We start from the raw sequence: 15637 nt of genomic DNA, 5'->3' as shown, positions 1-15637 counted from the left end.
GTAGGTAAGTTACAGTTGATTTTCTTTATCTTTTGCAGCCCGGGCATAGGGATACAGCGCACAGCAGTGGTCTCCAACCTGCAGACCTCCAGCTGTTGCAAAACTACAACTCCGGGCATGCTGGGAGTTGTAATTTTGCAACAGCTGGAGGTCTGCAGGTTGGAGACCACTGGGATTACAGTGAGTTCCAGCGCCAGCAGCCCCCAACAAAGAGAAGGAGGGCAGTGCTTGACATATGTGAGTAGTACCCTGCTGGGCTGATAATTAATTGGGGGGGAGCTGAACAGCGCTGGCAGGTCACATATGATTAGTTCCCCGATGTGGGGACAGCGCTGCGCTGGGCTGATTCATTCATTCCTGAGGTGGAGGGGCCCAACCGGTATTGCTGAATGGGAAAAATTCATATCGTGCTGCCCAAAAATTTCGGTATTCGGTATGAACCGGTATACCGCCCAGCCCTAACTGATGGTAAACCTGACTTTTTGGACCACAGGCCACAAATTGACTAAAATTAAGGCTTAGCCTTTTGCTTCTTGTAAAAAGCCCCTTCACTAAATGAATAACGTGATTCAACCTAGATGTTAACTTGGCTTTTGTCAGAGGGGTAGGATCTAACCAATGCCTAGTGACTAACCTCCAGGCTTGATATAAAATATGGCAAATAAAGTATTTCCATATACCCGATGTATTAAACCAAAAACATCCCTCCAGAAAGGACTAATATGAGAGCATTCCCATATGGCATCGTCCACTGCACTGTGGGGACAACGGGAATCGGGACATAACCTAAATTCTTCCAACAGACGTCAACTATTGTGTTCTCGTTATTGCTTGTGTCTCAATAAAATATTTAGCAATTTTCAGTACTTTTTAAGTGGTGATTAAATAAGTCATTTGAATTCCTGTTTGTATTAGAAGTAGAGATGAGCGAATTTACAGTAAATTCGATTCGTCACGAACTTCTCGGCTCGGCAGTTGATGGCTTTTCCTGCGTAAATTAGTTCAGCCTTCAGGTGCTCCGGTGGGCTGGAAAAGGTGGATACAGTCCTAGGAAAGAGTCTTCTAGGACTTTATCCACCTTTTCCAGCCCACCGGAGCACCGGAAAGCTGAACTAATTTATGCAGGAAAAGTCAGCAACTGCCGAGCCGAGAAGTTCGTGACGAATCGAATTTACTGTAAGTTCGCTCATCTCTAATTAGAAGCAAAATGGGCAAAAAGTCCAAAGGGGGAGTAAATACTTGCAAGGAACTGTACCCCTCCTCTCACAGCATTCCCAGTGCTGCTGTATAACCTTAAAATACACCTGATTCTTCCCTTAAAGGGTTACTCTGCTGCCCCAGCATTCAAAATATTTTGTTCCGAACGCTTGGCAGCAGGGTCGTGATGTCACACCACGCCCCCTCATTGCAAGTCTATGGGAGGGGGCGTGATGGCCACCACGCGTGACGTCACACATGTGGACCCCCCACGATCAGAAGTCTTATCTCCTATCCTTTGGATGGGGATAAGATGTCTAGGGGCAGAGTACCCCTTTATTGTCCCAATAAAAATGTGTGTATGACAGTGAGATGGTGATGTAGACTGTAGGGTCTGATCACCGGTGGTGACATCACTCGGGAGGGGGCGGGGCTGGGACGGGAACGACAAGATCCAGCCACTCCTCCTGAGACAGCAGATGATTGTTTTGTCTCAGGAGAGAGGGGGGAGCCAGAGAGCTCCTGAGACAACACCACACTGAACATAAAAGGACTACACAAGTTTTTGTCGAGAGTATTTCAAACAAAATCCTACTGAAGCCAGAACAGCCTGTGACCTCAAGTAAAAAATATGTCCAGTCCTGACAGGTCTATTTAAATACCCTTTTCTGATACTGGATTAACCCTTTAGAGTCTATTCACACGTACAGTATTTCTGCTGCAGAATTCAATGTAAACTGACTGACTGAACACAGCTTGAAATCCTGCGCATCAAATCTGCGCAGAATACTGTACGTGTGAATAGACCCTTAATGTGTGCTGCATATTATTTATCACAAGGAGTTTACTTCCAGCCCATGTCTTTTAGGATGATGAAGATGAGGATGATGGATCGCGTCCCCTGGCGGAATCTCTCCTCCTTGCCGTTGCTGATCTTCTCTTCTGTCCTGATTTTACAGTGCAGAGTCACAAGAGGAGTGGGACGGTGAGAGCTACCCCCGACTAGTTTATTCTTAAAAATACTTTCTCAATTAGAGATGAGCGAACTTACAGTAAATTCGATTCGTCACAAACTTCTCAGCTCGGCAGTTGATGACTTTTCCTGCGTAAATGAGTTCAGCTTTCAGGTGCTCCCGTGGGCTGGAAAAGGTGGATACAGTCCTAGGAGACTCTTTCCTAGGACTGTATCCACCTTTTCCAGCCCACCGGAGCACCTGAAGGCTGAACTCATTTATGCAGGATAAGTCATCAACTGCCGAGCCGAGAAGTTCGTGACGAATCGAATTTACTGTAAGTTCGCTCATCTCTATTCTCAATGTTTATCTAAGTTTTTACAAAGTGTTTTTTCCTCTGTTAGACCTGTCATGTTGGTATGTCATGGCGTTGCTTGTTCTCCCAGTTTTTCTCAAATGACATTATATCAGCACTTGTGTGCCCTTTTTGTCACACCCATTCTGCCTCCTATATAGGAAAGCAAGGTATGTACATGGTGCCCTACCTTCAGTTCAGTGGGGATAGGAGATATGTAGGAACTACCCTGCTTGGACCTACCACAGCAATTGCACAGATCACTGGAGCTCACAGTCTGTAGCAATATCTTTTAAATGATATCTGTCACCATCAATGAAATTTAATGTATTATTGAGTAGCCTATTTGATAAATTTTTCTAATATAATTCTTAATAATTTTTTTTTAAACTGTTAAATTAACTCCTTAAGTTTGGCCCCCAGGTGTCCTGCTTTCAGATTGTCTCCTGCAGCAGCCTGACAGAGACAAGTCAGGAAATGCAGGTGGGAGCTCAGCTCAGTGTACAGAGTTAGAGATGAGTGAAGTTACAGTGATTTGATTCGTCATGAACTTAGCGGCTCGGCAGTTGCTGACTTTAGCACGCATAAATTAGTTCAGCTTTAAGGTGCTCTGGTGTGCTAGAAAATGTGGATACAGTCCTAGGAGACTCTCTCCTAGGACTTTATCCACCTTTTCCAGCCCACCGGAGCACCTGAAAGCTGAACTAATTTATGCAGGCTAAAGTCAGCAACTGTCGAGCCGAGAAGTTCGTGATGAATCGAATCGCTGTAACTTTGCTCATCTCTATTCAGTGTATAGAGCTTAATATTTCAGTTCCCTTTCCCTTTGAGCTCAGCTAGACTGTAGAGCAGGGTTTCCCAACCAAGGTGCCTCCAGCTGTGGCAAAACTACAACTCCCAACATGCTGGGAGTTGTAGTTTTGCAACTGCTGGAGGCACCCTGCTTGGGAAACACTGCTGTAGAGTCATAGGGGGAGATTTATCAAAACCTCTGCAAAGCAAAAGTTGCCCATAGCAATCAATCAGATGGCTTCTTTCATTTTGCAGAGGACTTGTTAAAAATGAAAGAAGTGATCTGATTGGTTGCTATGGACAACTGGGACACTTTTTTTTTCTCTGGACAGGTTATAATAAATCTCCCCCATAATACCTTCAGTGCATACTGCTACATATTGTGCTGAATATTTTTGCTCCTTTTGCAGCTGCTGGGCAGAGCTGACACACTGTAAAGTTCAGTGCACGGAGCTGAGTGGGTGTGTGCGGTCTCATCCAATCCCTCACTGAACTGCTCTAGGCTGTGGGTTCAATGCAATATAGCAGAGTAAAGGAGAAAGTTCTCCCCAGCAGCGCTTCAGATGATGTCATGCCTGCTGGGCAAGGCCCCTTCCAAGTCTGTGGAAAACACAAAGGCACTCCCTTGTGTGAATCTGTTTCAATACGGCATGGGTGATGATGATGACAGTTGCTGAGCTGTACTAAAACCGGCACAACTCGCGATTATAGAAAACTTGGTAAATGTGAACTTCATCTGCTGGACCTTCCCCCAATCCACGCTCACCGGCATATATATCACACAATAAACCACGTTTTCCTCGGGGATAGCAGGGCACCAACGATGAAATGGTTAAAATCCAGGATAAAATAAATTCTATTTATTTGTGCACATGACGGACCGGCTTCTTCTTCAGGCATAGGGTACACAATAAATGACATATTGTACCATCCCCTCCTTATTCACATAGTCCCCTCATATTAATCTATATTATCCTATACTGTAGTACCCTCAATCACTTTAAGCCCCTCTGGGGCCACAGTATTAAAGTTGAAAATCTAATAGGATTTGCGATCAATAGCTGAAACCTACTGGGGATAAAAAAATCAGGAATGTTCTCAATAACCCATAGCTGGAAACTAGAGATGAGCAAATTTACAGTAAATTCGATTCGTCACGAACTTCTCGGCTCGGCAGTTGATGACTTATCCTGCATAAATTAGTTCAGCTTTCCGGTGCTCCCGTGGGCTGAAAAAGGTGGATACAGTCCTAAGAGACTCTTTCCTAGGTCTGTATTCACCTTTTCCAGCCCACCGGAGCACCTGAAAGCTGAGCTAATTTATGCAGGATAAGTCATCAACTGCCGAGCCGAGAAGTTCGTGACGAATCGAATTTACTGTAAATTCGCTCATCTCTACTGGAAACCTTCCAGTCGCTTCCGTATGTCATGTAAACATGCCATGAAATGCTTTGTCGTAAAATTATTCCGAATATTGGCACAGTGTCTTCATTCTTGAACATACCGTCTGCACAGTGTGTCCGATGTATTGGACTCCACAGCGGCAATAAATAAACTACATATTGGGAACTACAAGAATAGTTATTTTTAACAGGAAATACTTCCCCCGTGGACACAGTGAAAAGTGTGGTATTGCCCAATTCTTGAATCCAAAAACAGTAAAGGCAGCAATTTACTTTACAACGGAAAGTGCCCGGACAATGGTCAGACAGGAAACTCCTGACCATTAACCCCTTCCCTCCGTCGGCCCTTTCCGAAATGGGAGGTAATCTACTTGGTGCAAGAAGACAAATTTTTAGATTTCGGGCCCTACGGTAAGTTATACCTGGTATTTTAGGGATCTTTTCCCTGAGAATGGGGTCTGTGTAATACTGACCATTAATCCTTCTAAATTTTTTAATCTTAAAACTCAAACTATAAAAATCGTTGTAAAATTTTTACTTTTGATTGAATTTGTTATTTTTTTACGTAGAGGTGTTGAATTGTCCATAAATTTAATCCTCCGGTTTTAAACCCAATGGGGACTTAATTTCCCTCCAGTTATGCAAATTTCTAAATGGGGCATTTCGAATCCCAATTCATTGCACAGTCTCGGTCTGATGATGTGTTCTCCTATATACAAGATTTATAGACCATTTTTTTTTTTGTTTGTGTGAATTTATTCACCATTTTGGATTTGGAATGTTTAGGAATTGGGAGGGCAAGGTGTCAACAAAAACGCATTTAAAAAAAGTTGATGTCAACAGTTTATTGGACTCTTCGAGTTGCTATTTTACATAAGTGATTTATAATATCCCTCATGGGCAATATCTAAGAGTCTAAAAAACTGTAGTAATGATTCAGATTTTAATAAACAATCTAATATTTTATGTAAAAGATTTATGGAAAAAGGTTATGCTGTCCATTTATTAAAAACCGCTCACAAAAAGACAATGGTCCAGATTCATCAAACTGTGAGAGGGAAAAATAGTGATTTTTCCACAGCAACCAATCACAGCTCGGCTTTCACTTTACCAGAGTTAGTAAGCTGAGCTGTGAATGGTTGCTGTGGAAAAAAACAACTGGGAGGATTAAAAAAATGTATCAAGATCATAACAGGTACTCTTTAAAGGATAAACATGTTATATTCTCTAGAAAAAAAAACATTTTTTATGGCGTACCTGCACCTTTTGTGATGTAAGAATCTGAATCTTGTTTCTCTGTAGGATGCCGCAGAAGACATTCACACGCTTGACAGCTGCGAGTACATCTGGGAAGCTGGTGTTGGCTTTGCTCACTCACCTACACCCAACCACACGCATGACCTCAACAGGTAGGTTAGCATCCTTCAAGTGCAAAATAAAACTGAAAATAGAACCATATGCAGAATATTTTCTAGTGACTGTGAACAAATTGTAAGTAAAATGTTCTCCTTTGGGGTAACCATTAAAGGGGTTCTCCACCATAAGGAGATTTTAGTACGTACCTGGCAGACAGTAATGGACATGCTTAGGAAGGATCTGCGCTTGTCTTGGGGCTAAATGGCTATGTTGTGAGATTACCATAACACTGTGGGTAGCTTTTTGTGAAATTGTGTTTTTTCTGTTTGAATTTTCTTCTTTTCCTACATATCCCATAATTCCATTTTCCTCCTTCCCACACATCAGCCACCGCACCCATTGAAACATAAATGAGCTTCATCCATTCAATAGACCTGTGTTTTTCAATCAGGGTGCCTACAGCTGTTACATTAGTTGCAGATTGATCTCTCCCCCACCAAGCGATTGCTCCACCCATTGAAGCAGACAGGCTCCCTGTCATCAGCTGACTAGTGAGTCAGGTCTCGGACGCATTTTCTATGCTGTTAAAAATAAATATGTGGGTGAAAATCACAGAAGAATTGTGAGAAAACAGTCACACACAGATACAGACACTATATTATGAACTATACGAACATCACAGCCCCTATAGCAAAGTCAAATAAAATAAAAAAAAATCCTTGAATACCCCTTTAAGGATTTGCTCCTCCCAAATACTCCTTGGCTAGTAATGTTCATGATGCTCAGTATGGTTTTCTCAAGATGCAGGGGCAGTCAACATAGTCTTCCCTAAAATAATGTTAAGGGGAATCCATGAAAGACTGTGTCCGGCTTCTTCCAGAACAATATTGTAAGTTTTTGATCACAAACATGGTAGAAAAAGACAATTTATGAAAAAAAATTGATTGATAAAAATAAATCCCATTCTTCTTTTTCTTTTAGGACAGAACTTCTCAAACTCCTACTGACGTGTTTCTCTGAGGCAATGTATCTTCCGCCTTCATCAGAGAACAGTGGTACAAGCAATCCCTGGGTGCAGTTTTTTTGCTCCACAGAAAATCGGTATGTGCATGAATAGTAGATTATAATATTGGTGTACTCAGTAAACTGCTCAGTTTGGAATGGAAAACATTGAATTTAATGTTCACCTTTCAACATCTATGATTGGCTCATAATGAAACATAGATTTTACATTTATTCTTTTATTGATTTGTTACCTGTGGTGTATTTTTTTTTTTTCTGCCGTTAATCTTTTAAAGAAGATTGGAGGGGTTAATATGTATTCAGCAGTGATTGATGTCAAGGAAGTGTTTGAGTGACAAATTGTTCTGCAATACTGCCCCCTGCATGATGTTAAAGGGAGTGATTGGAGATATAAATGTTTGTATGTATGGCTGGGGGGTGCATTAAACATAGAATAAATCATACTTGCCTACCCTGATTCAGCACCTCACCGCTGCTTCTCCCTTGTTCTGAAATTCGTCACAAACTTCTCGGCTCGGCAGTTGATGACTTATCCTGCATAAATTAGTTCAGCTTTCAGGTGCTCCCGTGGGCTGGAAAAGGTGGATACAGTCCTAGGAAAGAGTCTCCTAGGACTGTATCCACCTTTTCCAGCCCACGGGAGCACCTGAAAGCTGAACTAATTTATGCAGGAAAAGTCAGCAACCGCCGAGCCGAGAAGTTCGTGACGAATCGAATTTACTGTAAATTCGCTCATCTCTATGAGTTGTCTCAGCAGGCACTACCCTTTTAACCCATCACTGACTAAGGCAGGGCATATTTATTTATTTTGCATAAATCAAGAGCATTTCATAAATGCTTGTATGTAATACTTTGTGCCATCAAAACAGTAAGTACCTTGGTGGAACCTGAATGACACCATTACAAGTCAGAAAGGTTTGCTGAGTACTTCTGTCCACCATGCTGTAAATCCATTATAAACTGCAATGAACAAGACTTATGAACATTTTGTATATAGAACGGGCAAGGCACATGTTGCCACTTGGCATCTGCTATGACATAATTAGGGAAAATCTAATTGACAAGGTTTATGTAGGTAACTAATGTATTTACAGCCGACACTGCTAAAGTCCCCAAAGTACAATTATGTCTTGTTTACCCTTAACATTTAGGTTAGATTAGCTTCTGTGGATAGGCATGAATGCTCATGGTGGCATAACTCCTTTCATATTAACAGGGTTATGGGGGGGGGGGGAGGGGGAACTATGCCCATTCTGTAACTCATGAAAAAATAAACCTCTACTCACCTCCTGTTCCCTCAAGGTGACTCCTGTATCCTGCTGTGGTCCCTGATGCGATCCTTTTCCTGCTTCCGGGCCCAATACATCACTCTGAAGCTTAGCGAATCACTTGGCCAGTGATTGGGTGAGCAGTAGTGTGAACTGTTGTGCCCAGTCTTCTTCCTGGTGCCTGATCCCAATGTGTCATAGGTCACTCAGCCAATCACTGACCAAGACAGCACATAACTGCGGACAGCAATTCGCTGAGCCTCAGCGTGACTTCCCGGGCCCAAGGCGTTACGCTGCAGCTCAGGATGAAAATCGCATCGGGGACCAGAGCAGGACATTTGTTTTTATTTATTTTTTTTTTTTTCACGCAGTGCTTCTGAGAACCATAAGGCCACATTAAGGCTATGTTTACATGGTTGAATGTCCGCATGTAAAATTTCTGTGCGGACATTCCACTGACAGAGGAGCGCTGGCAGAACATGCCGACACTAGGACCACCAGAAAATGCTCTCTCATAGACTGCAATGCATTTCTTTGAATAAGCTACATGTCTATTCTTTCTGCGGACGCCGGAATTGGACTTTCCGCGGCAGAAACATCTGGTGCTAAAATTCTGCCATGTGCACAGTGCAGCATAGTCCTATTGCAATCAATGCGACTCTGCTGTAGCCGAAGGTCCGTGTGGAATTCTTTTGTGGAATTCTGCATGGAAATTCTGTTGTGTGAACATAGCCTTACACTATGGAATCTCCGTCTGAAGATATTCCGGGCGGAGGTTCCGTGTGCAGCATGCACTAATGATATCCGTCTGTGCCAGGACTGCCTGGACAGAACATGTTGTTTCCTTCATTGCAGCAGAATCCCTTTGAAGACATAGTGTGAACTTTTATATATATATATATATATATATATACATAATTTACTTTTACATTATATATTTTTTTATTTTTTTCTTATTTCATAGTACATTTTATTTGTGGGTGCAACTAGGGAAAAAAATCAACAATTTTTACACAGATGGTAAAATGCAATAAACTTATCTGCGCACAATAAGTCTTGCCCCTTTAAAGTACAAAAACGAGAGCCTAAGCTGCAAAATCAATCATAAATAAGTTGCACGACCTTTTATGCCAGAAAACCAATTAAAGTGTACAACTAAGTTGCAAAAAAGCAATGATAAAGGAGGGTGTTGTGATTTTTTTTCCCTTCCCTTTAACCCCTTAAGGACCAAGGGTGTACGCCTTTGCTCCCTGGTACTTAAGGACCAAGGGCGTACCTGTACGTCCATGGAAATTTCGGTCCCTGCCGCGTGGGGACCGGACGGGGGTGATCACTGATATCTATCAACAGGCACCCCGCGCTAATGCCCGGGGGGGTCATCAGAATTCACACTTGCGATTTGCGGCTATTCCGGGTCATACGGGTCTATGGTGACCCAGAATATAAGGGGGATCGCGGTTGTCCAAGACACCCACGATCCCTCTGAAGGCATAGGAGTGAGGTGGCAGGGGTGCCACCCCTCCTATCCCTGCTATTGGTGGTCTAGACACGACCACAAATAGCAGATCAGGGGCGGGGGGCTTTACTTTCGGTTTCCCCATCCTGCCCACCCACAATAGGCGGGGCAGAACAGGGAACCGACAGAGGACCGGCGCCGACGTCGAGCGACCATCGGTGGAGGAGATCGGAGTCCGGCGATGTCGTGCGGCTGGGTCCCTGGATCCGACGGAAGCCGGTAAGTTGCCTAGCAACATCTGGAGGGTACAGTTTGAGACCACTATACAGTGGTCTCTAAACTGTAACCCTCCAGATGTTGCAAAACTACAACTCCCAGCATGCCCAGACAGCTGTTAGGGCATGCAGGGATTTGTAGTTTTGCAACAGCTGGAGGGTCCCAGTTTGGAGATCACCGGCAGTGATCTCTAACTGTGGCCCTCCAGATGTTGCAAAACTGCAACTCCTAGCATGCCCAAACAGCAGTTTGCTGTCTGGGTAGGCTGGGATTTGTAGTTTTGCAACAGCTGGAGGTCCACAGTTTGGAGATCTCTAAATTGTAGCCCTACAGATGTTGCAAATCCCAGCATGCCCAAACAGCAAACAGCTGTACCGCAGCGCATACTCCTAGCGGTAAGCTCACTGTAAACCGCCGCCAGTGTGAATGTACCCTAAAAACGCTACATGCTACGCTCGGCGGGGGCACAACTAGGCTCAGGAGTGAGAGTAAATGTACATTTACGCAAAAAATTTAATACAGACATGTGACCCCATTTTGGAAACTACACCCCTCATGTAATGTAATAAGGGGTACAGTGAGCATCTACGCCCCACAGGGGCCTGACAGATTTTTGGAACAGTGGTCCGTGAAAATAAAAATTATAATTTTTCATTTGCACAACCCACTGTTCCAAAGATCTGTCTAACGCCAGTGAGGTGTAAATGCTCACTGCACCCCTTATTAAATTCTGTGAGGGGTGTAGTTTCCAAAATGGGGTCACATGTGGGGGTGGGGGGTCCACTGTTCTGGCACCACGGGGGGGCTTTGTAAACATACATGGCCCCTGACTTCCATTCCAAACAAATTCCCTTTTCAAAAGCTTAATGGCACTCCTTCTCTTCTGAGCATTGTAGTGCGCCAGCAGAGCACTTGACATCCACACATGGGGTATTTCCATACTCAGGAGAGATGGGGTTACAAATTTTGGGGGTCATTTTCTCCTATTACCCCTTGTAAAAATGTAAAATTTGGGGAAAAAACTGCATTTTAGTGAAATTTTTTATTTTTTTCATTTACACATCCGACTTTAACAAAAAGTCGTGAAATACCTGTGAGGTGTTAAAGCTCCCTGTACCCCTTGTTACATTCCTTGAGGGGTGTAGTTTCCAAAATAGTATGCCATGTGTTTTTTTTTTTTTTTTTTGCTGTTCTGGGCTTCCTAAATGTGACATGCCCCCCAAAAACCATTTCAGAAAAAACTCACTCTCCAAAATCCCATTGTCGCTCCCTCCCTTCTGAGCCCTCTACAGCGCCCGCCGAACACTTGACATACACATATGAGGTATTTTCTTACTCAAGAGAAATTGGGTTACAAATTTTGAGAGGATTTTTTTCCTTTTACCTCTTTTAAAAATTCAAAAACTGGGTCTACAAGAACATGCGAGTGTAAAAAATGAAGATTTTGAATTTTCTCCTTCACTTTGCTGCTATTCCTGGGAAACACCTAAAGGGTTAACACACTTACTGAATGTCATTTTGAATACTTTGAGGGGTGCCGTTTTTATAATGGGGTCATTTGTGGGGTATTTCTAATATGAAGGCCCTTCAAATCCACGTCAAAACTGAACTGGTCCCTGAAAAATTCCGATTTTGAAAATTTGGTGAAAATTTGGAAAATTGCTGCAGAACTTTGAAGCCCTCTGATGTCGTCCAAAAGTAAAAACATGTCAACTTTATGATGCAAACATAAAGTAGACATATTGTATATGTGAATCAAAATATAATTTATTTAGAATGTCTATTTTCCTTACAAGCAGAGAGCTTCAAAGTTAGAAAAATGCAAAATTTTCTATTTTTTCCATGAAATTTTGGAATTTTTCACTAAGAAATGGTGCAAGTATCGACAAAATTTTACCAATAACATAAAGTAGAATATGTCACGAAAAAACAATCTCGGAATCAGAATGATAGGTAAAAGCATCCCAGAGTTATTAATGCTTAAAGGGTACCTCTCATCAAAAAAACTTTTGATATATTATAGATTAATGTATGCAGAATAACTTTACAATTGCATGTTATTAAAAAATATGCTTCTTTCTATTTAATTTTCCACTTTGAAGAAATGACCACTAGGGGTCTCTCTACCAGTCCTGGCAGAAAGCATTTCAGACTCATGCTGGAGTCCTAAACACTACGAGCTGCCAGTCTGCTATGTTCACAAAGGAGAACACTCAGAGCTGCCAGCCTGCTTTATTCACAGCCTGTTTGGCTGTGAACAAAGCAGGCTTGCAGCTTTGAGTGTTTAGGACTCCAGCATGAGTCAGAAATGCTTGCTGACAGGGCTGATCGGGAAAAATACAATAGAAAGAAGCATATTTTTCATTAACATGCTATTGGAAAGTTATTCAACATTCATTAATCTAAAATATATCAAAAGTTTATTTGATGAGAGGTACCCTTTAACCCCTATATTTACGTCCTGTGCCGGCTCCCGCGATATGAAGCGGGGTCGCGCTGCGACCCCCGCATCGCATCGGTCCTGGCGCTCATCAGAGGACGGGACCCGCGGCTAATACCACACATCGCCGATCGCGGCAATGTGCGGTATTAACCCTTTAGAAGTGGCGGTCAAAGCTGACCGCCGCTTCTAAAGTGAAAGTGAAACTATCCTGGCTGGTCAGTCGGGCTGTTCGGGAAAGCCGCGGTGAAATCGCGGCATCCCGAAAAGCTTACAGGACACTAGGAGGGCCCTTACCTGCCTCCTCGGTGTCCGATCGACGAATGACTGCTCCGTGCCTGAGATCCAGGCAGGAGCAGTCAAGCGCCGATAACACTGATCACAGGCGTATTTTTTTTTTTTAGATAAAGTTTTTTTATTCTCAGAAGCATACAGTATAAGACACTGGAACAACCTACAAGGATTTGTACAAAACTTCATGACAGAGTCCGTGGTTGTCACTCATATTTAGCTACGACATCAACCTTCTGTATGAAACTTCTGCATTTTCCAATATAGTGCTTTTTAACATAACAATGCTACCAATCAACAACAAAAACAGAAAATAAAAAAGAGGCAAAACACATTTCCCCACACAATGTGAAAAAGAGAATGCATGAATACAAAATTACATCTATGCAGTATGCTGATATTCATATACATAATAGATTAGCATACCGCTCTTATTTCAGTGTGTGACATTGCCAGCAAGCCTATCAGGTGGGAGAGCTAGATTCCCCAATGTTCCTTTCAAAAGTTCCAGGCTGTACCATGTGGTAGATGCAAAATATGTCACTATCCTGTGTCGCTCACTCTCGTCGGGTAGATAGTGTAAATAGGCCCTCCATTTCTGAAAGAACTTTTTAGCGTGCAACTCAGAATTCCGTATAGCTAGTAATAATTCCCTATGTACTATACAGTGTAGTTCCTTCAGTATTTCAGCTATAGTAGGGAGCGTGGGAGAAAGCCAATGTCTAAGTAGGCACAGCTTGGTGACCAAAAGTAAGATATGTATGCTCTTAGTCAGTTTTCCTCTGTCTGGAGGGTTCGATTCTCGTGCAGGTAAATAATGAAATAGATATGGTTCCGGTGTGGGAGGGAGCCTAAGGCTCCAAACTGTGAGAATTAATGACCTGACTTTGTTCCATAACTCACGTAATCGTGGGCACTCCCATAGGCAGTGCCACAAATCTGCTCTGGGTAAGTGATACGTGGGACAATGGTCCAAATACGGAGGGGGAGGTGGAGTGCCTTTCCAGTTGAATGCATATGTTGCCTTATGAATGATACGCCAGTGTATTTCTTGAAGCTGTGAACTTGGAGTAGAATTGCCTACTGCTAAAAGACCTTCTCGTATATGGGACTGTAAATCTGGGTCATCAATGTGGGTAGACCATTTTACAAGCGCTTTCTCTTCCGCCCCTCTTAACACTACATCCCTGATGTTTGTGTAGATGAGTGATAAGGATTTATGACCTGCGGAGGTACCCATGAGCGTGCAAAATTTCCCACGTTTTTCTACTGATCTATAGCTTCGGACCAGACTGCCAAACTATGAACATAGCTGATTATAGAACCATTGATGTGAGTTTGGAAGAGCATATTTCTCTTTAAAGGCCTCCCAACTCAAAAGAATCCCATCTCTATTGTCAAGAAAATCCCCAAAGGAAATTATACGTCTGTCCTCCCATATCCTACGAACCGGGTTACTGAAGCAATGTTTCAAAGCTGGTGCATGCCATAAACTATAGAATCTAGAGAGGCACCACGGTAGTCCATATGATTTTCTCAACTTCTTCCAGGTGGCCAGAGTATCACTAAATAAAACTTTTTTCCTTATCTGGGATGGGATATCTCTGTAGGGGAGATGAAATAGTATTCTGAGATTACCCAAAGGACATAACTCCTCTTCCAATTTGGTATTTGAAAAATAAGATGTGTCAAATATCCAGTCCCGCACATGTCGAAAAACTGCCGCTAAATTATAGAGACGTACATTAGGAATACGTAATTCCCCCCCCCCCCCCATCCCCTTCGCCAAACACAGAGTGTCATACGCTACCCTAGGCCTTTTATTGGACCAAATAAATTTCGTAAAGATGACTTGCAATTTCCTGACATCGCTATGTCGCAGAAGCAGTGGAATTGTCTGTAACATATATAAGAGTTTAGAGAAACTCATCATCTTTATGAGCTGTGTTCTACCTGAGAGGGACAAAGGCAGCTTGCTCCAGCGTTGCAGTTCTCTGTCAATTTTGTTAATGAGTGGGGGATAATTTAAGTTATAAAGTGACAGGGGGGTACGTCCAATCTTAATCCCGAGATAGGTGATATGCTGTCTGGCCACCTGGACCGACGGAACCTGCAGAGGCAAGGACGGGGCATTCCCCAAGAACAATAATTGACATTTGTCCACATTAACCCTGTAACCAGAGTACGATCCAAACATATCTAGTAGGGATGTAAGAAAAAATCGATTCTCGCGATAATCGCGATTTTTCATTTGCCGATACAGAATCGATTCAAAATATTTTTGAATCGATTCTTTTAGGGATGTGGAATTTTTAATAAAACGCACTTTATCTTACCTGCCAACGAGCCCCCGGAGCTCCGGTACAGGTGTTCGGTCCCCGGGCTATATTCTTCTTACTTCCTGTTAGTCCGGCACGTCACATGGAGCTTCAGCCTATCACCAGCCGCAGCGATGTCCCGCCTCCGCTGGTGATAGGCTGAAGCTCCATGTGACGTGCCGGACTAACAGGAAGTAAGAAGAATACAGCCCGGGGACCGAACACCTGTACCGGAGCTCCGCGGGCTCGTTGGCAGGTAAGAGAAAGTGCGTTTTATTTTATTTTGCAGCCCGGACGGGATAACATGAGAAAAGTGAGCACCGGAGTACTAGATCGCCGCTGTCAAAGCTGACAGCGGCGTCTATTGGGATCTATGAATGCTCCCAGGTGGGCGATATATCGCGATGTATCGTCACCTAGACGGTATCGCGATATATCGCGATATATCGAATCGCCACACTGGTATCGCGATTCGAATCGAATCGCCAAATTCTTGGCGATTCACACCCC

At 43.1% G+C, this 15637-nt stretch overlaps 1 protein-coding gene across 2 annotated transcripts in view; it reads left to right on the top strand.

Annotated features, from left to right (window-relative positions):
* Nucleotides 1-15637, top strand: part of HID1 (HID1 domain containing) — a 94248-nt gene that overhangs the window by 12353 nt on the left and 66258 nt on the right. For both annotated transcript variants that reach the window (XM_056550180.1, XM_056550179.1), the window contains exons 4-6: nt 2066-2182; nt 6002-6108; nt 7037-7156. In XM_056550180.1, coding sequence (XP_056406155.1) covers nt 2066-2182; nt 6002-6108; nt 7037-7156 — 344 coding nt within the window. The remainder of the gene's footprint in view (nt 1-2065; nt 2183-6001; nt 6109-7036; nt 7157-15637) is intronic.

The sequence above is a fragment of the Hyla sarda genome, chromosome 13 (genome assembly GCF_029499605.1).
Source record: "Hyla sarda isolate aHylSar1 chromosome 13, aHylSar1.hap1, whole genome shotgun sequence".
In the NCBI taxonomy this organism is placed as follows: Eukaryota; Metazoa; Chordata; class Amphibia; order Anura; family Hylidae; genus Hyla; species Hyla sarda.
Note: the sequence above shows the minus strand (reverse complement) of the source record. Positions and strands in the feature narration are given on the sequence as shown.